Consider the following 22,716-nt stretch of genomic DNA (forward strand, 5'->3'; position numbering starts at 1 on the left):
ATATCTGATAAGTTTCGTCACAATCGGTACATCCTTGCGAAACAATACAAGCATATCCTTCATTGAAAAATAAAACTTAGTGTATTCGATATGTCATAATATAAAGATAGATTGTGTCTATAAATACATAGATGCGAAGTTATTGAGAATTAAGTTCAATCTCATGCATACCAGTGGCGTGTCGTAGAAATCACCCTGTTTTGATCGCACAGTCTTACTTACGTGTGCGATAAAACTAGGGACTAGATGACATCATACCGAGTCCCGTTGTATCCTTCTCGCGCAAACGTGAATAAATCTGTGTGATAAAAACAGAGAGATTTTCACGGCACGCCACTGATACATACATACATATGTATGTACATTTATGTTATTGTGATTTTGTATTGCCCAGTGAAATCATGCTTTCATTAGTAGAAGTATACTTTCGACGACTGAAAGCAAATGACGTTATATCAAATCATACAAAACAGGACATTGAAAGCATGCTGTCAACTTGGATGTTGGATTATAACAGCACTAATTGGATGAAGGTGCCAAGGACTGTCCAATTTATGAAAAATAGGGCACTCCATTCAAAAATCTGTCCCCATATGAACTGTATTTGGACAAACTGCAAAATTTAGTCTTACACTATCAAGTTTGCCTTCTGATGTATAATTAAACAAGTACATACTGAAAAAGATATCGAAAAACTTTTGTTGGAGGTAAAAGAAGATAACATTTATTATAAAATGTTATCTTCTATGTCACCACTATTTGAAATTTGATGGATGTACAATAAAAATTTATGTACAATTCATAGATGTCTCGTTAATTTGCGAGTTTTTTCAGTGTCTCGCAATTCAACGACTTATAATAAAAAAATGCTGCATTTGTATTTGTAATTGGCCAGGAAGGCGCATTGGGATTTTCCTGTAAGGCCTTCCTGGTATATATGTAAAATAAAAATAAAAAATAAAAACATTGTATAGGATTTATATGAATTACATAACCAGTTACAGTGAATCTGTATTCACAGTGAAATTATACTTTCACTTGTAGATTTAAACATTCGCCAACTCAGTCGGTGAAAGCATGTCATACAAATCAGGACATTGAAAACATGCTTTAACTTGGATGCTAGATCATAACGGCACCCATTGTAAGAAATGACGGAGGACTGTTCAATTTATGAAAAATATGACCTTCCATTCAGAAATAAAACGATCCCCATTGAAGCTGTATTTGGAAAAACTGCAAAAATTGGTATAACATCACCAAATTTGCCCTCAGGTGTAAATAAATAAGTATACATACTCTGAAGAAGATAACATTAATAGAAGTATCAGAAGTAAATTTTAACTATTCTGAATACAAAATCCCTAAAACGATAGTGAAATTATGAAATCACTGTAACATATATGTATAATATAAAAAGTTGCATCAAATTTATAATACTCAAATACAAACAATTGTAAATTCGGTAGAATATATCAGGAAGAAAGCATCTTACATCTTAATGTACATATGTACATATCTATGTATATACAATAATATACATTCAGATTCTTACAAATATTTGGATTGTATCTAAAAAAATTTCATTTTAATCGTTGGTAACAATAGCGATATATGATATAATCATTGGAGTTTTGTAATTGTGCTTTTTTACATTGTACAAAAACATCACGTAGTTGCAGTAGTCATAAGTTTTATGCATATGTTTTGCAGGAATTTTTTCGTAAGAACTTACTTTGTTGATATTAATGTCGTGGCAATCGTAAAACCATTAATTAATTTAATGCCACACACGCAAAGTAATATATTTTGCATAAAAATGGAAATTTTCGTTCAGTACTCGGCCACAATATTACAGATAGCATGTGCGTCAATGAAAAAACCCTTTTAGTGAGCAAATCAATAAAGTAATCACATAGACGTGTCAGTTCAGAACAAAAACGACTTTTAGTCTAGTCATATTCCAATACAATTTATATATGTATAACTATTTTGAAACTTGATTAAAACAACCAAACCTGAGTTCTGCGGTGTCTTCATTGCGACTGTCTCATTTGAATGAAGTAATTTTTGGGAAACGTTTCGTTTTGTCATAAAATTCTAGGTTAGATAAACATCAAAATTATTCTATACTATTTGACACTATTTCTTTTCAAATACGTGTTCGAATTATCGGGAACGCAACCCCAATACAACGAGCTTATAAAAATTCTAACGACCGAAACGAAATCGATGATGACGGAACAGACAAAAACTGAATACTGAATTAAGCAAAACAATTTTATTCGTATCCAAGCTAACTTTACATAATACAATGTGAACGATTCAGAGTTCGAATGGAGACGGAAATACTTAATACAACAATGCCATAAGCCCTACTTAAATATCAATAGACTAATCTGATATTGGCAATTTTAATTTGAAGCCATGTATAACGGAAGTTCAATCGATAGAGCGTATGCTTATGAACTGAAAGAACTCGAATCTTTCAACGAATGACTAGAATCTACACGGGATGAAATCGAATCATGATATGTTCTGCTTTGTTTGTTGTAAATAGGGATTGGTATACCGGTTTCCCGGTTTACCGATTGAGTACCGGTAAATCACCAAAATTTCGCCATCGGTAATTATTTTATCGCGAATTAAATGCATATTATTGCATTAAAAATCGAAGTAGTCTGGAATTTGTATTAAATGTACAAAATGTTACATTTGAAAGTGACATATGTACCTAAGTCCACTTTTATTAATTTCGCAAATCATTAAATATAATGTTTTGTGTTTAACAATATTTTAAAATACTGGTGGCCTGTAATACGTTTATTCTGCTTTTCCGAGATTCTGAACATATCAAAATAAAAAAGTGATAACATTTTGTGAATTAAGTCAAACAGAATAGTGTTTTTAGAACTGAAAATTGGACTCTCAAATATAACAGCTGTAACGCGACGTTCTCCCGAGTGTCCCTTCAGTTGGTAGCGGTAGTAATATTTAGGTTGGCGCCCGTGGCTTTACCGCGCCAACTACCATGCTCATCTCGAGCGCATCGAGAGCGAGTCTCTCACCCGCCATCCACCAACGAAGAAAGATCTCTGCTGTGCACATCTCCACGGGGAGACGGGGCCCAGAGATCCGCCATCTTGCTGAAGAACCGCTGTGAGGTCGAGTGCAGCATCACTCCCTCCCCTGAGTTCCAGCACAATGTCCCCTGTATTCCTCACGCCGTTTCCGGAGAAACATCAGCCGTGAGAGGACCGCAGAGCCAGCTCCCGACCACGAGGAAGCTGTTATGAACGAGACGATTTGCAGTCAGGAACCTCCCCGACTATATAAACTGTATCCCAAGGTTAGTTCACGTTTCCCTATAACCTGACCCTTGGAAGAAGAACGACGTATCCGCCCTCTGGATTTCCAACCGCGAGATCAGATAACGCGCGTAAAACCGTTCGTTACACAGCTCATATGTTCATTGAATATATGATATTATTGTTTGCGTGTTTATTTAACTTATTATAATGAGCTACTATTACATAGTAATAGTAGCTCATTATAATAAGTTGTAGCGAGCCTTCTGTCAGTTTGAAATGCATTCGTAAGAGTGGCTACACTGATGCATTCGTAAGAGTGGCTACATTGATGCATATTTTAGAGTGGCAACACAGACCAACCAAGTCGTAATGAATGCGATCAAACGGCGGTTTCAATTGGAAAACGGATTATTTCGAACATTGTGACCGCGCACACGACAACCGTTGCCAAGAAAATCGCGAATACGGAATATCTGGCGCTCAAGTTCTCGTTAGTGTGATAGTTCGCGTGGTTAGCTCTCGATGGATGGCATTTTCGGGTGCCAGATATTCCATGATCAAGACTTTAGTGACGTTTACGAGATCGCTTTGTGCGGAAAAATCACTGAACCGTTTCAATTATGATTATTAATTATTACGAATGGACTTTTGAAATGGATTTATATGACATTATTCACCTTAGATATATGTTTAATTATTTACCTTACTTAGAAAAGTAACCATATACAGTCACTAATCCACGATATTTTTTTCATTTACCGGTGAAAACCGGTAAACCAGTAATATGAGAATTTATTTACCGTTTACCGGTAAATGAAATTTGATGGTAAATTGCAATCCCTAGTTGTAATAAACTTTATTATATTGTGTAGGTATTTACATAGAATATACATACGTAGCCTTCTCAAGTTGTCAAAATGAGCCACTTGAGCGTGGCTATATTTTGCTGGATTGACAACAACGTTCGGATATGTCAAATACAAGAAGAGCTCAATACATATAAGTTTCCAAGGGATTTGTCTATTTTGCAACTCTAAATATTTAAGTCGAAACGTTTGAGTAGTCAAGTTAAAATATTTACCTGACAAAAGCTATTCCAAATCGTTTTCTTGCTTAGTTATTCTTATAGTGCCACTTGAACTTGAAATATGTGACGAAAGCTGGAGGGTACCGAAGACCAGACGAACACATGGTCACCTCGCGCGGAGAGGACTGATGATTTTCCGTTCTGTTGACAATTTGTGACGAAAACCATCACGTGGGCTGTTGAACGAAATCCTTGAAAGTGCATGACCATAATACGACATACGGTTCTCGAAGATTTTTTTTAAACACACACGAATCGAAACTGGCATCTGCGCCTATAGTGCCTTTTCTAGACTACCGAACAATCTACATTGTTCCATTTGCAGAAGCTGAATCGCACACGCAGCACGAAAGACGTATCGAGATAGCTTATCTGAACGTCGTGGTATTTGGGAAACACACTTACGAAATACGTATAGGAGAGGCATTATGCAACTGTGCAATAATAACTCGATCCAGCGATGCAAATGGCATCCGTAATTCTATTCTCGGCCATGGAACGACATCACTCTCAAGATTATGTCGCATTGACCCAACTCCTCCGACTTCCGATGACCTTTCGTACATGTGTATTATTGTTTTAATTAAAACGTCGCACAATGCATTAAAATCTGCATATGACAAAGACCCGCCGGGGATATGGGTGATCGGGGATTTTATTCAAGGTTGATTTGTCGAATTTGCGGAACATAATGGAATTTTCCATGCAGTTGCATTTTTCCTCTACGACCAGCTCGGAGGCGACTTGTTGCCACCATGTTGGGAGCTGAAAACCTGTCAGTGGCAAATAACGGTACAAACGGATCGGAGGAGAACAACGAGACTGAAACTTGCGCTATAATTGTGCTAAAAGTGCGAATTCAACAATGAAAAATCTTTGCGTGAGCGATGTCATCGGAACATATGGTCGATTGAGTAAAAACTCCATAAACAGATGCGAGCCTCAGGCGAGGACAACGCGATAGATGTATAGAACATGCCAAACGTTGTGACTGATGATAATGACATATGAAGTGTACTTGCGTAATAATAAAATTAACACTTAAAGAGCTGGAGATCAAGGACAGTTCTTCATATTGTCGAAATAAAAGGTAAAATACTTGAAGGGACAAAGAGTATCTTTTCCTCGAAGAAGCTACTAATTGTCTTATTATTCAATGGTTCAGTGACAATTTTACACATGCTGATCTCGCAGACATGACGAAAATCTCGAACCTGGAATATCTGGCACTCGCAAATTCCACCCAACGAGAGTTAGCCACGCAAACTATCACGCTAATGATAATTCGAGTGCCAGATATTCCGTATTCGCGATTTTCGTGGCGACGATTATTGTATGCGAAATAGTCCGTTTACCATATTCAATATCAATATTCCATCAAATTATTTAGCTTTTTAAATGACTTTTGATCTTTACTAAAATTGATCGATCTATAATTTTCCGATTTCCACTAAGAATTTGGAACATTTCTTACTTACTATTATGTCGCGTTATCATTTTGTCCGTAGACATTATGTCAAGTTAACGTTTTTTCCGTAGACATTATGCCGAGTTATCATTGTGTCAGGGACGTTGTATGGTTCGGCGTTTCGTCCAAGGACGTTTTGTCGTGGATCCGTCATAGCCAGATACCCTACAGAAGACTTGTCAGCCGACAAATCTCCCCGTATATAAGAACACTCAGTCCTGTTCAGGATTGGGAAATATTTGCATTCTTCTGAATCAAAAATTTAAATTAAATGTTCACACTCACAATTAAGATGTTTACATATGTACATATTTAATGTTTGGGAATTCAGATAGACGGTAAACAAAGTGTGACTGTGTTACAGATACTTCATTATAAACGTCTGCAAAAATGAAGCAACGCTCGAAATCAAACTTTTCTCTCTCTATCAAGTCCAATCGAATGCCGTTATATTTGACGCACACTATTTACGTACATCGCCGAGATCGCCGGAAAAGCGTTTTTTCGTGTATAATAAGCAAACACAAAATCATTATCATCGGAAATTCCATGTAAAGTTTGATCCATACCGTGTGCGTCACCCTAATCACCAAGGAGCATAAAAAGCGTAGGCAACACACGACACTTCGATCGCCATTCACACACAAACACACAGGATGTGAGTAAAAATTAATATTAATGTTAAAAACAATATAAAAAGAAAATGTACAAAAAAGAAAAACATGAATATTGACAAATGAAAACGCGTCGTCGCCATTTGTGCAAATTGCGTACTTGCACGCACGTCTGGAAAACAATGGTTATGTTGAAAGTTGACAGGACATTGACTCCTTTTACTCTTGCTACATATACTGATATACAATGTATTGTATATACTTCAGCAGGAAAAACACGAAAGTGACTCAATTTATTAGTATTGATCAAAAGCAGTTCACTCAAGAAAACCCTGAATGAAATTTATCGCACGCCTTTATAAACCATTTACGAAGAATGTATACAGTCGAAATATTAGTTTTAAAATACATTTTATACACACATTTGACGTGTACATGCGAGTTAGCTAATAGAGGAAGCTAAATATTTGCGTGCAGCAACACAATATCGTCAAAAAATATTACGCCATTGAAAATAACACATACATACATAAAACATAATACAATACAAAAGGAAGAATATTGAAAATAAATATCAAAATGTAAATTTCGTAGGCTGAAAGTCTGAAACAATAAAACTGCAGTAATTTATTTTACCGTTCAAATTAAAAAAAATACGAATAATAATCGTTTGATTGTGTAGAATGACGTTTAAATTGCAAGTCATAATTAATACAAAAACAAAACGAGCGCCACAAACAACTAGCCAATTGTGTTCCTTTCAATTAATTTATGAACTTGCTCAATTTAAAAGAAACTATTTATTACTTTCGTTTTATATACATATCTATGTATATATGTACATACATAGACACATACCTAATAGTTGTATACGTCATTAGAAAACATATTTTCAATTGATCAATTTCGTGCATCAATTTCTTTCCGGAACCAGTCGTTTCAATTTCTTTAACTTTTATTCGAGTTTCAATTGCTTTTAGAAACCACCCGTTGAAATCAACGAGCACAACACTAGTTAAATATAAATATTAAATTAAATATACATTTTTTTAAAAGGTATTTGAAAAAAATTCGACCGCGTGGGGATCGAACACATGACCGACGATACATTTCTTTTAAATTATTTTATTTAATAACTTGATATGCCAACACCCATGCGATGATATGTCATCGGGTGCAACACTAGTGTATATAGAATAGCAATTCAGCTACCACCAGGTAATGACATTGTAACTTTGAATCGTATTTAGTATTTTTACTTGTGATTTTATTTCACAATAGTAGCCAAACGCACGCATTCGTGCATTTGGTGAATGAGCGCCGTTTACAAAGTTGATATACTGTGCATGTACATTGTAGGTGTGACGTCTATACAAACATTTAGTGTGACGAAATAAGCATTTGATATATGTAAATAGTTTCTTTAAAAATAAAACACATAAAAATCGTGGTAATGGCCATGGTATTGACTTTATTGGAAGTTAATGTTATGCTATTAGTGTTTAAATATGAAATCGGGCATATAGCCCCCGCTGCTAGTATATTGGCAATAGCGCGGCGAAGGCTTCCAAGTCATCCATCGTCTCTGGTTTATCGGCGTAGACTAGCGACTTCACATATTCCTACCAAAAATAATCCAAAGGTGTTAAATCACATGATCTTGAAGGTCAATTCGCGACCGCAAAATGGCCGTAGCGCACGGTACGTTTCGCGAACTGAACCACGATTTTCGAAATAAATTTGCACAATTTGCAAACGTTGTTCTGGGGTAAGTATATTCGTGGAGAAATGGCAAACCAAACTGAGCACACATCAGCTTGTCAGACAGTCAAATTGGCTATCGCTGCCTATTTGAAAAACAAACCTCTAAATACATAAGTGATACGTAAAGGATGTTTGTAAAAAAAAATCATCCATTATATTCATATTCTGGTACAAAATAAATTCAACATTGTATAGTAAATAAATTAATATTTCCCCATGATGTCGTTTTGAGTCTCTTCCGAGACCCAAACTATACATACATGTTATAAATGTTACAAGATTATAAATTTTGAAATCATATTCAAATAGTGGTGGCATTGTGGTTAATATGCCAATTTAATGGAGGAACCGTTCCAACAATTAAATCAGATAAATTGGGATAATCTGATTTTACTAAGCATATTCAATTGAAGTCAGCCCACGGAATCGAACCCGGAAACCTCTCGGTGGTTAGCATTAACGCAACCACCGAGCAATACTGCTGGTTTTGTTTTGCAGTTTTAAGAACATATGTATGTATGTATCCTGGTGAACAGCTTGTTCTCCACAAGAGGTTTGTTCAAGTGTTGCCTGTGGTTTTCCATAGGTTTTATTTATATATACTTTTTTGCAATTAATTTTATTTTAATTTATTACTAGTGGTTCCACCCGGCTTCGCTCGGTATTTGTATTATAATATAAGCCGCTTAAACATGACTAATCTAATAGTAAGCAATTTGTTTTTTTATTAAATTTATTTGAATATTTAAAGACAACCAATCAGAAACGAATTACATACACATACACACGCACAATGAGCGGTCTATGTTTTATATACATATGTATAAGATTAATTGTCTGTATGTAATCCTCATGTAGACAATCTTCTTATGGGGAATAATCATTTATTTATTTAAGTTTGGACCATTGTGGCATTACAGGAGTCTCTAATATGCCACCATGGTTGAAAAAATACAGAGAGATGAGAAAAATAAAAATATATACATATATACATTTGTATATACACAGACAAAAAATTAATTTATACATAATCATAAAAAAAACAATAGCATTATAATAATAGCAGATAAAGTAAAAATATCAAATAAACAGAATACATACATAGTAAAGAATGTCTTGCATATACAGCCAGCACCAATAAGAACCAGCCGTGAATACAAAGCATCCCTGCGAAGCTCAAATGGAAGAGAGAACAATCAAAATTCCATTCATATTCATTATGAAAATAATGATGAGCGCAGGCTACCAGACAAATAGGTTAAAATAATATCCGATAACCTACGCTACGCTCAAAAGCAACGATTTCATTGAGAAGTCGGATAGCTCTTGGAATAGGAGCCATTCGATAAAGCACTGTGCGAGCAGGAGGTAAAACCATACAATGATGATATCTACCAGGCACATATGTAATTATTACGGAAATAAAGTCCCAACTGTTCAGCAACGACGAGCATGACGTATTACTACGTAGAAGCTGAATAACAAAACGAATTAATGTGAAATTTCTCCGAAGTTCAAGGGAATTAAACCCAAGCATGCCCAAATAGAAAGGAGTAGGGTAGTGATATGGGTAATACTCTTCCTTATATAGGAAACGAAGAAATGCTTTTTGCACTTTCTCAATCATTAGATAGTAATTTTCTTCATGCGGATTACACAATCGCATTATACATACTCTAGATTGCTTCTCACAAGCGAGAAGACAAAGGGTTGGGAATAACCTAGCATATATCAAGACAAATCCGAGTCGAAGAAAGGAAACGTCAGCGACTGTCTTGATGTGGTAGTGAAAGGTGAGTTGAGGATCAAAAGTGATATAATCGACCATATATTCCACACACTTCCATACCTTGGTATAATCATACAACTACGTATGCATTCTTCAAACAATCATAAGAAAGTTTTAAAAAAAATCTACTCTTGCTATAATTCTTTAAGTATCGGATTTTATCAAATATCGAAAAGAAAACTATTTCCACTTTCCGAAATTTCTGGAAATTAAAAGATAATTAAATTTGATAATATGATTGAGATCGCTTGAGAAACGCCTTACCAAATACACTAAAAAACTAAGTACAAAAAAGTAAAGTTTTACTCTTTTATAAACAACTACTTACGCTCAAAATCAAAAAATTTAAATACTATATGCCAGTCATTGAATTGCTAATTAAACGAACAGAAAATCTAACGACAACCCGCCAGAAATTCTCGGTTTTCCCGTTGACCCAGACAGTCTGCGCTGTTCACACGCGAGCCATAACACACGTCATATCAGAGGATATCGAATTGTTTATAGCATTTACGAGACCCAGAACTCTATACTCGATTGGAAGAAGATGGCCTTGATCGTTTTCAACAATGAATTACCTGGACATTGAAGTTGAATTCGCAATGCATTTTATACTCAACAACTTTTTTCGTTGAAGACGAATACATTGCCTCTAATTTAATATTTAACGAGGCGGTTTTGTACGACATAACCAAAACATTTCAAAGCAAGCAAAGCGGTTAATGCGTCCATAAAATAAGATAAATATTGACCTTACACATGTGCCGAGGTACACATATTCTTCACAATCTATCGCTAAGTGAATATTCAATGGTTAAAATACATACATCAACTTTGTACCGGTGGAAAAAATTAATATTCGCACAAACGCGTATATACCTTCATATGTATGTACATAGGTACATATTTTCGCGTAAAAATATCCATTTTAATTGGCCTGTTTTAGTTAGTTCACAAATGTACACAGAATACAGTGTACATACCTAGACGTATACATCGTGACTTATTATTAATTCACACGTAGTTCTACAGTGAACGAATGCATGATATAATCGATAAATATAACCTTTATAAGGTGTGTAGAATTCAATTCAAAGCAATGCTTATGTATGTACACACATAGATAAATAAACATCAGTACAAAATAACAAAAAAAAAAAACAGGCTAATCAAGGTTTAAAAACAGTGTTGATTATTGAAGTCTATCCATTTTAATTAAATGCAACTAGTTTCTTTCGTATATGTTTAATTGCTTATTTATGTACACATACATACTTGTTGTTATCAAAAGTAAACACTATTTTTAACTGTGCACTGTCTAATTTATTTATAATTCATATAAAATGTAAAAGTGGTCTTGTTTATTGACTGTAATTTTTTGAATACCGATTTCATTGTCGTGATTCAGTCATTTCTTAAGAATTTCATGGTGTCCTTTAAAATATTCGATGTGTATTTGTTAATTTCATTACCACTATAACCAGTTTTTTTACATTTCTAGGAAGAAAACATTCCTCTGCTTATACCGGTATCAAATTTTTGGACTCAAATGAACAACTACGAATAAAGATATTTTGTAATGGAATTCAAACCAATTTTAACATATTTATTCTCAAAACAAATATTGATACTGATTATTATTTCCATTTAATGATAATTAAACCTGTGAAACAAAACATTATTATATGTAGATAAATAAGAATGTTTTCTGAATCTTAAATCATGGGAATCGCCAGTCTCTTGTATAATACTAATCTTGAACATCTGTAACTAATAATAATACTAATCTTAAACATCTGTAACTAATAAAAATGAAGCAAATTCGAATATTATGTATGTGTTACGCTGAATTTTAAAAAACGCCTATTACATGAAATAAGCAAAAAGTTGTATAATTCATGAAAAACGCAAGCCTTACATGCTTAATTCATAAACTAGGCAAATAATTTACCGAATGCGTGAATTAGACAATTTGTAGTATTCTTAAATTGTCAAAATGACAGTTGAGAAATTCGTTTTGATATGAAAATTAGTTTGATTTATAAATAATTGAATATTTGCATAGGTTTTGATTATTTTACTTAATTTACATACCATATTGAGGTGTATAATTACCCAGTGGTGTAGTGCTAAATAATAAAGTACCAGGACTGTGTTTAATTTTTACGACTCCCCCCCCCCCCCCCCGCTTTTTTCGTTACTTAAAAAATATGTATACTAATATTGGTAGTAAAAATATTTATAAAAAATCAAATGCTAATTAACTTGAAAAGTCAACCAAAGTGGTCTGAATAAGGCTTATTATTTTTTGCAATATAATATACAGTTCTGAAAATTTTATTAGATGATTCGATTTCGGCATCATTCAAAGTGTCAATAATTTTTTCAATGGGTTGTTGTTGGGCTATTTTGTCTGCTCATTTGAGTGAGGATACGGTTGTAGTCAACAAATGTTAAAACGAGAGTCTGTTCACAATATTTGGTATACAAAATTTTATATAAAATATAAGTAAAAATATTATTTAATTGTACTCGAAAAACAATTTTTATATCAAAGTACCAGGGAAGCGACCTGGCCCGACTACTCCACTGATATTACCGAACATAGAGAGAGTGCACTTCGCACAATCGGCAGATAATTTACCTAATTCATGAATTAAGCAACGGGCTTGCATTTTTCATGAATTAGTCAATGATTTCGCCATTTTCACATGATGGGCCATTTCACAAATTCGGCGTAACTTGTGCATTGAAAAAAAAAATAGGTGACCCAGCCGCAGATAAGAGTTATGGGTTACCTATTGAATTCATACTTGAATATCAAACAAAACAATGAATGGTTCAACGAAAGATAAGTGTCGCCGTTATCAATGTGTATGTATATCAACAATAAATTTCCGTTTGCAAAACATGAAAAAGCATCAAAATTTATATAAAATCAAATACATATATTAAAAACGGACAAGTTGAAAAAAACAAAACCACGATCGTCTTGCACAACATCGTCACGTCTTCCATTGAAGTACATCAAAGAACAAACCCAGATAAGACTCATCGAGAGATTAGCATTGAGACGCTTTGTCTCAATGCCGATCGCGCTCATGTTTACAAAAACTATTTACACGAAATTCTCATTGCACCCACTCGAGTCAATAGCATGTAAATTCAAATCCAACGGCAGTTGCAATGGGCGTACGTACGTGTTGTTTTCGAGACCTCGTTATGCAAAAGCTTCGACATACAGACGCAATTTGCGCAACATGACGTTTGAGGGGGCGTGTTCGGGTGGAAAAGTTTGACGTGGGGTGGCTTGTTGGTTACTCAGTCTACAGTCCTTACCCGTGAGTGGAGCCTCCATGAGGGTTTCGGCGAAGCCCCCGGGGGCGCCCATGCCCGCTGGCCGTTGCTATGGCGACTGGAAGACAACCAACACTTCGCACAACTACGAGTACGAATGCGAGCAACCCCCCATTGGAGAGGACACGTGCTGCAATTGCGCGCGCAAACCGATACCGACACCGACTGCCGCTCGCCACTTGTCGCTTGACGGTCGCCAGTCGCCAGTTGCTAGACGACCCGCCGATACAACCTCAACCCGTGTGACTGTGGTTGTGAGGGACCACTACGGGTGGGGATGAAGTACTCTTGCTATTAGCACTAGCAATGGCACTGGCACTGGCACTGGCACTAGCCGCCTGACAGCCTCTCGACAACCGGTTACGGTTGCTCGTTCAAACTGAGATCGTTCGCTAGCGTGTTCCCGCCGTTCTGCTGTCGATAGTTGCGTTCAGACGAAATTGTTTGTGCATAACCTCCCCACAAACTATTTTACACTCGGAAGCAGTGGCGGATCAAGTAAATGGAGGACCGCAGGCATATTTTATATTTGAGGCCCCCACTTCAGTAAAAAAAATGATATCATCCTTTTTTACCATGCTTTTCAGTATATATTTTTTTCAGATAAAAGGGTTAATTACAGTGATGTGCTGTTGGTAAACGGACTAATAGTCATATGTGAACCAGTCACAGGACAACCGGTCGCTCTAGATCGGTCACACGTGATCACCCGTCACACTAAAACTGGTCACGAGAAAACTGGTCACACCCGAAAATTGGTCACGAAAAACTGGTCACATCCAAAAATTAAAAATTGGGTGTGACCAGTTTTTTCATGACCAATTTTCGGGTGTGACCAGTTTTAGTGTGACGGGTGATCACGTGTGACCGATCTAGAGCGACCGGTTATCCTGTGACCGGTTCACATTTGACTAGTAATCACCGAACCGTGCTGTTGTGGGTTCGCCGGCTCTAATGAGCCGGTTGCTAAAATAATTTTGGTTCGGAGAGCTGGTTCTTAAAATACGGATTTTTTTTTTAATTATCGTAATTATGAGATCGAATTTTCACACTATCACAATACTTGATCCAATATGGATAAAGTAAAGACTTGCGGCCGATTTGTGTACTATTTTGTTTGCATAGACTACCCGTGCGGGTCTCTTGACGCATAGGGAAATTGCCGTACAGAAAACTGCCCAAATATTGCTCAATATATGCCTTTTTTTTACGAGATTTTTATTATTATCCAATATCAAATGACGTTACGGACTCGTTACGTATGTTTAGTCGATAATAATAAAAATCTCGTAAAAAAGCATTTGCTGAGCAATATTTGGGCAGTTTTCTGTACGGCAATTTTCCTGTGCAACCAATTTTCGGGCGACAGGAGACCGCGCGCGCGATTTTCATAGCGGCAGTTATCCAGTTATCGATTTACATTTGGGCTGTAATTGCGCAAATTGCTGGAGTTTTTGGGTGCCAGATATTCCGTGATCGAGACTTTAGTGACCTGCGCGAGATCGCTTTTTGCGGAATAATCACCGAACCAAACGAATAGTGATGCAATTATAAATTTTATTTCAATAGATAAACATCATTTTGAAATAAATATCCTATTTTTCGGGTTCGGTGATTACTAGTCAAATGTGAATCGCTCACAGGACAACCGGTCGCTCTAGATCGGACACACGTGATCACCCGTCACACTAAAACTGACCACGAGAAAACTGGTCACACGCTAAAACTGGTCACGAGAAAACTGATTGACCGATTTTAGGGTGTGACCAGTTTTCTCGTGACCAGTTTTAGTGCGGCGGGTGATCACGTGTGACCGATCTAGAGCGACCGGTTGTTCTGTGACTGGTTTACATATGACTAGTAGTCCGTTTACCATTTTTCGCTAACATTTCAAAGTTAGTACATGGAGATATATGTTGTGATTACGGCCACGACCACATTTGACTTTTGAATACTTTTGACAGTAGAGTTGTCATTCACACATTTTGTTCAAATTGACATATTTAAAATGTTAAAAAACAATTCTATTAACTGTTTAAATCTTATTAGCGTAATTATACGTCCTTTTAACATAATCTTTTGAATATCTATATTCATCTTATTTTAATAGTAATAATTTTTTCAGAAACTATTTCGGAATTCTCAAAAACCATTCGCCATTATTAAATGCAGCAATAGTACAACCATTGACCCCAACAATGATTACCTGATAAATACGGAACAAAATGGTATTAGAAATATCATTCTCAATCACACCAAAACCAGGTATGCTCGAAAAACCAATTTAAATGAATAAAAATTAAATAAAAACAGTTACATAAGTCAACTTCATACTATTGAATAGGAACTCTCTTTCTCTTGATATGATGTCAACTTTAGTAGAAGCTATTACTAACAATAAAGATGATCCTAAACTCAGATCCATTGTACTCTCTGCGAATGGTCAAGTATTTTCAGCTGGTCATAATTTGAAAGAACTGGTGAGAAATTTCTCATTTCTACAATTATTATTATGTTAAGAATTTACAACATAAAGAATAAACAAACTTTTAGACAGATGAAAAAGGCATAGACTATCATAAAACTGTATTCCGGAAATCCACCGAACTTATGACGTCTATAATATCTTCACCGGTACCTGTAATTGCCAAGGTATAATAAAAATGGATAATTTTATGTGAAAAATATATTAACCTTTGTACATTTGTATATATAATTTTATTTAATCCCAAAGATCAATGGATTAGCAGCTGCTGCGGGATGTCAACTTATTGCTACATGTGATATAATAGTGTGTTCCGAGCACAGCTCATTTTCTACACCTGGGTATAGCTAAATTTTACACATAGCGGATAATTAGCACATTTAAGCAATATCTATTTTCATATTTTTTCTTTTATAATTTTAGGGCAAATTTTGGTATTTTTTGTTCAACACCAGGAATCGCAATAGGAAGAAGTGTTCCAAAAGCTACTGCAATGCACATGTTACTGACGGGTATATTAGAAGCAGTATAAATTTATACTTAAAACTTTATTATAAAATTTATCAAGTATGAAATCCCCATGAATAGCAATGGTTTCAGATATATGTAATGATATAATTTATTGTTGAAACACTATAGGATTTCCACTAACTGCAAAAGAAGCATATACATCTGGATTAGTGACTAAAGTTGTACCAGAAGATCAATTGGATTTGGAAGTGGCCACAATATGTGAAGCAATCTCAGCCAAGAGTCGTAGTGTAGTGAGTCTTGGGAAGCAATTTTATTACAAACAAATATCTCAGGGAATTTATGATGCATATAAATTAGGAGAAGAAATAATGGTTATGAATATAAATCTGCCAGATGGTCAAGAAGGCATTAACAGCTTTGCTCAAAAAAGGAAACCAAAATGGTCATGATATTTATAAGATTTTTATTTTGTTCAAGATCAAATAACTTGAACTTGGGTGTTTTTATAAGCTTTTTATTGTTTTTAATTCTTTTGAAATTTTATTTTTATATGCCCGTATTTACATATACGTATTTTTCTACTGTTGTACTATTTTTTTATTGATAATAACATGTACATATATTAAAAACTGCTATATCATGTTTTAAATTTTTTTTTTCTACCATTTTTGCCTCTGTATTTAAAAATGAATGCATTGGTGAAATTAATAAAAAATCTTCTATAAATACATGCAAACTCAGTTATTACAAAACTCAAGAAACCAACAAAATTTCCTTGTACATAATTGGATTACTATTAATTTCGATAATTAATGGAATTTACGTCCAATTTTTTTTTCCAGTTGTAAAAATGATTAGCGTTGACAACCGAATTGATTGTGGCTATTTCCTCTAAACAGTTGCGTTCGATAGTAAATATGATTCAAGTTTTGAGCTGAAATTGTATAGAAATGAGTACATAAAAAGACCATAAATAAAAAAAATATTTGAAGAGATAAGGTATTTAATATCAATATTCATATGAAAACATGATAATTTCATAATGCACCCAGTAACAAACATTTTGAATACTTACAGGTAACATTTGACATTGTATATCGATCTATATATATATATTTAAAAAATCTATCTGAGTTTAAGATTAATGATTTTTAATACCTGTGAAAAAGATTACATAAAAAAATTTCAATGATACATTGAACAACCATTACAATAGATTGATTTACTAAAACATATATTGATTGCTTTCATTATGTTTATGTACATTATTGATTTTACAAGACGAAGAAAAAAATAAATTATACATACTTGTATAATATTACATGTAATACATATTATCAACGTAAGCCTAAAATTAAATAAAGAATATATACCCTGAAAACATTGAATTTCGGGCACAAATAAAAGAAATTATATCTAACATGAATTAGTCACAATTTATTTTCACAAAATTTAGCTCACACAGTTTATTCGAACATTATTTTAATGAAGCGTTAAAAAACTTATAATTTTTTCTGATGTAAAAAGTTTATTCTGAAAAACTGTATAAATATACATAGAATCAATGGAGCAAATTACAAGTCATTTTCATTTGCAACACATTTGAACATCCCAATGATCAATAGAACATTGCGAGTTTCAAACACAACAATGAAATCACAGCAACACGCTCTTTAATATTATCAGTTCGACCCTAAAATTGGAATGGTGCTCACGATTCAACACGTTAGATGGATGGTGCGAGTTGTAATATTACATTGGTAATGACTTTCATGTTGAATGTGTGCATTTTAGATATGCATCTAATGCAACTTCATTTCTTCGCCAGCTCGTTACAGAGCCAGTCCAAGCCTTCATACAAACCCTGACCCTGAGTTGCGCAGGTAGCTTGGATATACCACTGAAATAAAAACGATTGGGATTAAAACTCTAAATATGTAAGATACACTAACAGACTGAAGGACAATCATGTGACTTACGTGACGATTCCTGAGGTTATTAAGGTTGAGTTTATTTGTTAATTCAGCAGCTGACATAGCATTTGGTAAATCTTGCTTGTTTGCAAAGATCAAAATCACAGCGTCACGAAGTTCGTCTTCTTTCAACTGCAGATATATAATGTGAAAATGTGTACTATATTAAAATAAAATTGTATATATGTATGTAAATAGAATTTATCATTTACCATATTTGCCAATTCATTCTCAGCTTCGATTACTCTATCTCTGTCATTGGAATCGACGACGAATATGAGACCCTGTGTGTTTTGATAGTAGTGACGCCATAAAGGTCTGATCTTATCCTGGCCGCCGACATCCCACACGGTAAAACTAATATTTTTATATTCTACTGTTTCTACGTTGAAGCCAATTGTGGGTATAGTCGTAACGATCTCGCCTAATTTTAGTTTATACAGAATGGTTGTTTTACCAGCAGCATCCAATCCAACTGAAAATGATAAAATTTAAGTATATTAAATATCGTACAAAGTTCACAACATTAAATACATATGTACGTATTTAGAGAGCATACTAGCTAGAAAGATAGTAATGTTAAAAATAAATACATTTAAGTATTGTTATTGTTAAAAAGACGCACATACATGAATACAAGCTCAATGGAAATTATTATTAACTAAAAATAATTTATAGCTTTCGATTATTTATCATTTCCTAACAGTGCTGATTTTGCATTAGGACTTATATAGTATAAAAAAATCATCAGTTTTGTAGACCTTTTCATAATTAAATAATAATACTATCTTAGGTTAATTTAAAAATTTATTTATAATTTGAAAAATTGCGAAATGTAATATGAAATAAATTCAATTATAAATGGCAATCCTGTGTCATTTTTTTTTATTAAAAAGAAAATAAAAAATCCTTATTAGTAATACTGTTGTTTATTTTATCAAATTTACCAATAAAAACATTAATTATTGAATGATAAATCAATAAATGAAAAGAAAATTGTAATGTCAATTGAGCAAAATCGATAATGAGTATGCATAATTGACAAATCATTCACATTTAAAACAACAATATTGCAATGAAACTTGTTATGAATTATTGGGTGTTAATTTGAACAAATATTAATTTCAAATTAATTTTATTTCTTAATTTGTTTTATATTATATAATTTGATTTATTTTATATTAGTATTGTTACGTACGCCATGGATTGAGCGAATTGCACTTAGACCAACGGATATCTGTTATCGGATTAACTAAGTGCATGCACTTACTTCCAAGGATTATATCTGGACTCTAAGTGCATTTAGGCTTGACCGTTGACCGTTATTAGTTATTTCTCAGAATCGGTACGGGGAGACCCAATGTCGTGGAAATACATATCCGAATACGTGACTATACAACAGATTAACAGATTAGGCGTCCTGAGAGATCTACCCTTTATAAGGCGGTACGTAGGCGATATCATGTCATTCTGGACTGAGCACTGACAGTGCGTGTATTTCCTTAATCATCAATAAATGCTGTGAAACGACTGTTGGCCTTTTACTTGGATCCTCCACCCACCCCTACGCAACAGTATTATATATCATTCTATATTTAAAGATTGAGCGTTTAAATTAATTCGAACTAAGACAAAGAGTGATTGGTGGTACTTTAGTATGCGGTCTACCTTAGCATGCGATCTACCTTTGAATCGCAGTCGACTATTTTTTTTTATTTGTATCGTAGCAACGAAATTTTTATTACAATTTTTGTTTTTTCCTGCCGCCCCATAATATTGTTGAAGCATTTCCATCAAAATATCGTCAGCAGATACATATGGGGACGCGACAATTGGTGCAAGTCCAAAAGGTTCAACGACAAAATGTACCCGAAAATTAGTGCACTGACAAAATGTACCCGCGACAAAATGTACCCGCGACAAAATGTTCACGCGACAAAATGTCCACGGAAATAATGTTCAAGCGACAAAATGTTCAAAAATCCTAAGTTTTCCTATTTTAGTCGAAAAAGTAACTTTTTATTGTATTATATTTATCGATGTATATGGTATCTTGTACTGGTGCTTTTTATTGTATACATCGCGGGCGTTATTAAATTTGTATAAATGACAGGTGTTCTCAACCGTATCCGATATTTACTTATTTAAACTGAAAAAAAAAACTTTCTAAGCGTGTGAACTGCAGATTACATTGAATTAGTTTTTATGGCAGGGCTTCTCAACCGTCTCCAAAATTTTCTTTATTTCAAATGAATAATTTACTGCCTACCATATAAACTAATTCAATGTAATCTGCAGTTCATACGCTTAGAAAGTTTTTTTTTTCAATTTAAATAAGTAAATATTGGATACGGCTAAGAACCCCTAACATTTAAATTAATTCAATCTTAAAATGATATTCAATGAGTCACAATGACATTCGCTTAAAATGTAATTGTTCAATTTAAATAAGAATATGTTGGTACGGTTGAGAACACCTGTAATTTATACTAATTTAATAACATCCACAATGTATACGATAAAAAGTACCATATACATCGATAAATATAATTCAATAAAAAGTTACTTTTTCTATTAAAAATTTAGGATTTTTGAACATTTTGTCTCGTGAACATTTTGTCGCGGGTACATTTTGTCAGTGCACTAATTTTCGGGTACATTTTGTCGTTGAACCTTTTGGACTTGCACCAATTGTCGTGTAACCGATACATATCTCTTAACCAAATCTTAAACGAATAGGGCCAATCTTAACTTAACCTATCCTATCCTGACCCTTAAATGAATAGGTGTTGGCTGCTAAGATGTTTTTTTTTTTTGTGAAAATATTGATGAAATAAAACTTTTATTTAATTCTTATATAAAGATAATTTAATATATTATTAAGTGGAATTTTATTTAATTCTCATATAAAGATAATTTAATATATTATCCCTATTAATTCAATTCAGATTCGTGTAAATACGAGTAAACACTAGTACGAGCTTTTTGCTCGCAATTTTACCGATTTTAAGTTCAGCACACTTCCAATTAACCCTTTTAAACGAAAACAAAAAATAGTGTGGTTAGAACACTATCTCAATAAACATGTTTCAATAGAAAAAACTCAATATAAAATAGTATTAACAGTGGGAAAAAATCCCAAGTGAAAATACGTACTTTTGACTTTTGATTTGAACTAGATGACTACTTAGATAGATTTGAAAGCTGAAAAGTACTACAAATGAAAGATAAAATACCCGACTATAGATTCCAATATTAATTTTGAACAGGAAATTAACAGATTTTGAGAAATCGACCGAACAACACCAAGATATAGAAAAATGGCGCGATTTATAAAACACATATATCTCGGAATCTCGAGCCAATCAACATTTGTTATTACCAGATTCGTGTTCACTGGGCATAATTCTATAAGAAAAGTCATATCTCGTCTCTGAACCAAAAAAAAAGTCGTCATTTGTCGAACAGTGTTATCAATTCTAAGAAACAAAAGTAGAAAAGATTGAACTGGAAAAACTACAATTTCTTTTTGTAAACTCAAAACAAAGAAAAATTCCAATATAAACCTTAACGTTGGTAACACTGCAAACTTTGACCTTGAATCTATGATAGCTGAACAAGTCAATCGATATTTACAAAATATGAGCACATCCAATACTAATTATGCATCAGCTCTTCGGCAATAACGATCATAGTAAATAAATTGGATGAAATGTAAATATGATCGAGTGCGATTGCAATGATCGACTACATTTGTAATTTTTATGAGTCATATTGATGAGTAGAGGTGTGACGTGTACCGCGCGTTCACGATCGAGGGGAAGGAGGGGCGGTGGGCAGGTGGGCAGGTGGGCGGGAGGGGTGCGGGTGAGTGATCGGGGGGGGGGGGGTTCACTATTGACGTATAGTGAACTGTCAGTGCTCACCCATGAGAATGCGCATTTGCTTCTTGCCGAAGAGGCGTGTGAACAAGCTAGATATGGTGAGACCCATCTTGTCTACGGCGGGAGATTGGCTGCGGCTAAATCAAAGGACGAGAGTCTGCGGAACGGCGTTCTTCGTCAATGGGCCAATGATCAGCGATCAGCGATCAGCGATCACGAGCGAGTAGTAGCGATTCCGACCGGCTGACGTCTCGCGCCGCCTGCCAACGCCACTACGTCGTACACCTAACGATTCCAATTACGGCCATGCGCCTACACTTTTGCACCTGTGCCTGCAACTTGTTTGCTCGTTCTTGTATCTTTTGTGTTGCTCTGTGATCTCACTGCAGATTTCTTGGCAAAATAATTCAATTTTAAGAGAGTGTTTGGTACAATTATTTCGTTTATAATATTTTATTTGATGGGTCTTTATAAACCTAAATAAATTGAATAAACACCTGGCACCTGAAT

At 34.4% G+C, this 22,716-nt stretch overlaps 3 protein-coding genes across 4 annotated transcripts in view; 1 reads left to right on the forward strand and 2 right to left on the reverse strand.

The window, feature by feature from the left end:
- LOC143917034 (uncharacterized) overlaps positions 1 to 13,787 on the reverse strand; it is a 28,601-nt gene extending 14,814 nt beyond the window's left edge. The window contains exon 1 of one of the 2 annotated variants that reach the window (XM_077438405.1): positions 13,373 to 13,787. In XM_077438405.1, the coding sequence (XP_077294531.1) occupies positions 13,373 to 13,424 (52 nt within the window). In that variant the 5' untranslated portion in view covers positions 13,425 to 13,787. The remainder of the gene's footprint in view (positions 1 to 13,372) is intronic. The other variant, XM_077438403.1, reaches the window with a different exon arrangement.
- A 1,487-nt stretch (positions 13,788 to 15,274) lies between these two features.
- LOC143917035 (enoyl-CoA hydratase domain-containing protein 3, mitochondrial) lies at positions 15,275 to 17,082 on the forward strand. The gene is made up of 7 exons (XM_077438406.1): positions 15,275 to 15,440; positions 15,516 to 15,655; positions 15,735 to 15,870; positions 15,944 to 16,042; positions 16,125 to 16,216; positions 16,299 to 16,387; positions 16,515 to 17,082. The coding sequence occupies exons 1-7, from the start codon at positions 15,399 to 15,401 to the stop codon at positions 16,796 to 16,798; spliced, it is 882 nt and encodes a 293-aa protein (XP_077294532.1). The 5' UTR covers positions 15,275 to 15,398; the 3' UTR covers positions 16,799 to 17,082.
- On the reverse strand, positions 16,794 to 22,716 carry Arf4 (ADP-ribosylation factor 2). The gene is made up of 4 exons (XM_077438407.1): positions 22,249 to 22,716; positions 18,535 to 18,797; positions 18,329 to 18,454; positions 16,794 to 18,249 (listed from the first exon to the last, which is right to left on the reverse strand). The coding sequence occupies exons 1-4, from the start codon at positions 22,313 to 22,315 to the stop codon at positions 18,163 to 18,165; spliced, it is 543 nt and encodes a 180-aa protein (XP_077294533.1). The 5' UTR covers positions 22,316 to 22,716; the 3' UTR covers positions 16,794 to 18,162.

Source organism: Arctopsyche grandis, chromosome 9, assembly GCF_051622035.1.
Source record: "Arctopsyche grandis isolate Sample6627 chromosome 9, ASM5162203v2, whole genome shotgun sequence".
Classification (NCBI taxonomy): Eukaryota; Metazoa; Arthropoda; class Insecta; order Trichoptera; family Hydropsychidae; genus Arctopsyche; species Arctopsyche grandis.

Bases quoted from the DNA above. Each gene is read 5' to 3' on its own strand.
- Arf4 (XM_077438407.1), bottom strand. From the start codon at position 22,315: ATGGGTCTCACCATATCTAGCTTGTTCACACGCCTCTTCGGCAAGAAG. The intron at 18,455-18,534 runs GTAAATGATAAA...ATATATCTGCAG, and splicing joins AGAATGAATTGGCAAATATG to TTGAAAGAAGACGAACTTCG. The intron at 18,250-18,328 runs GTAAGTCACATG...TTTTTATTTCAG, and splicing joins ATAACCTCAGGAATCGTCAC to TGGTATATCCAAGCTACCTG.
- LOC143917035 (XM_077438406.1), top strand. From the start codon at position 15,399: ATGTTAAAAAACAATTCTATTAACTGTTTAAATCTTATTAGC. The intron at 15,656-15,734 runs GTATGCTCGAAA...ACTATTGAATAG, and splicing joins CTCAATCACACCAAAACCAG to GAACTCTCTTTCTCTTGATA. The intron at 16,043-16,124 runs GTATAATAAAAA...TTAATCCCAAAG, and splicing joins CGGTACCTGTAATTGCCAAG to ATCAATGGATTAGCAGCTGC.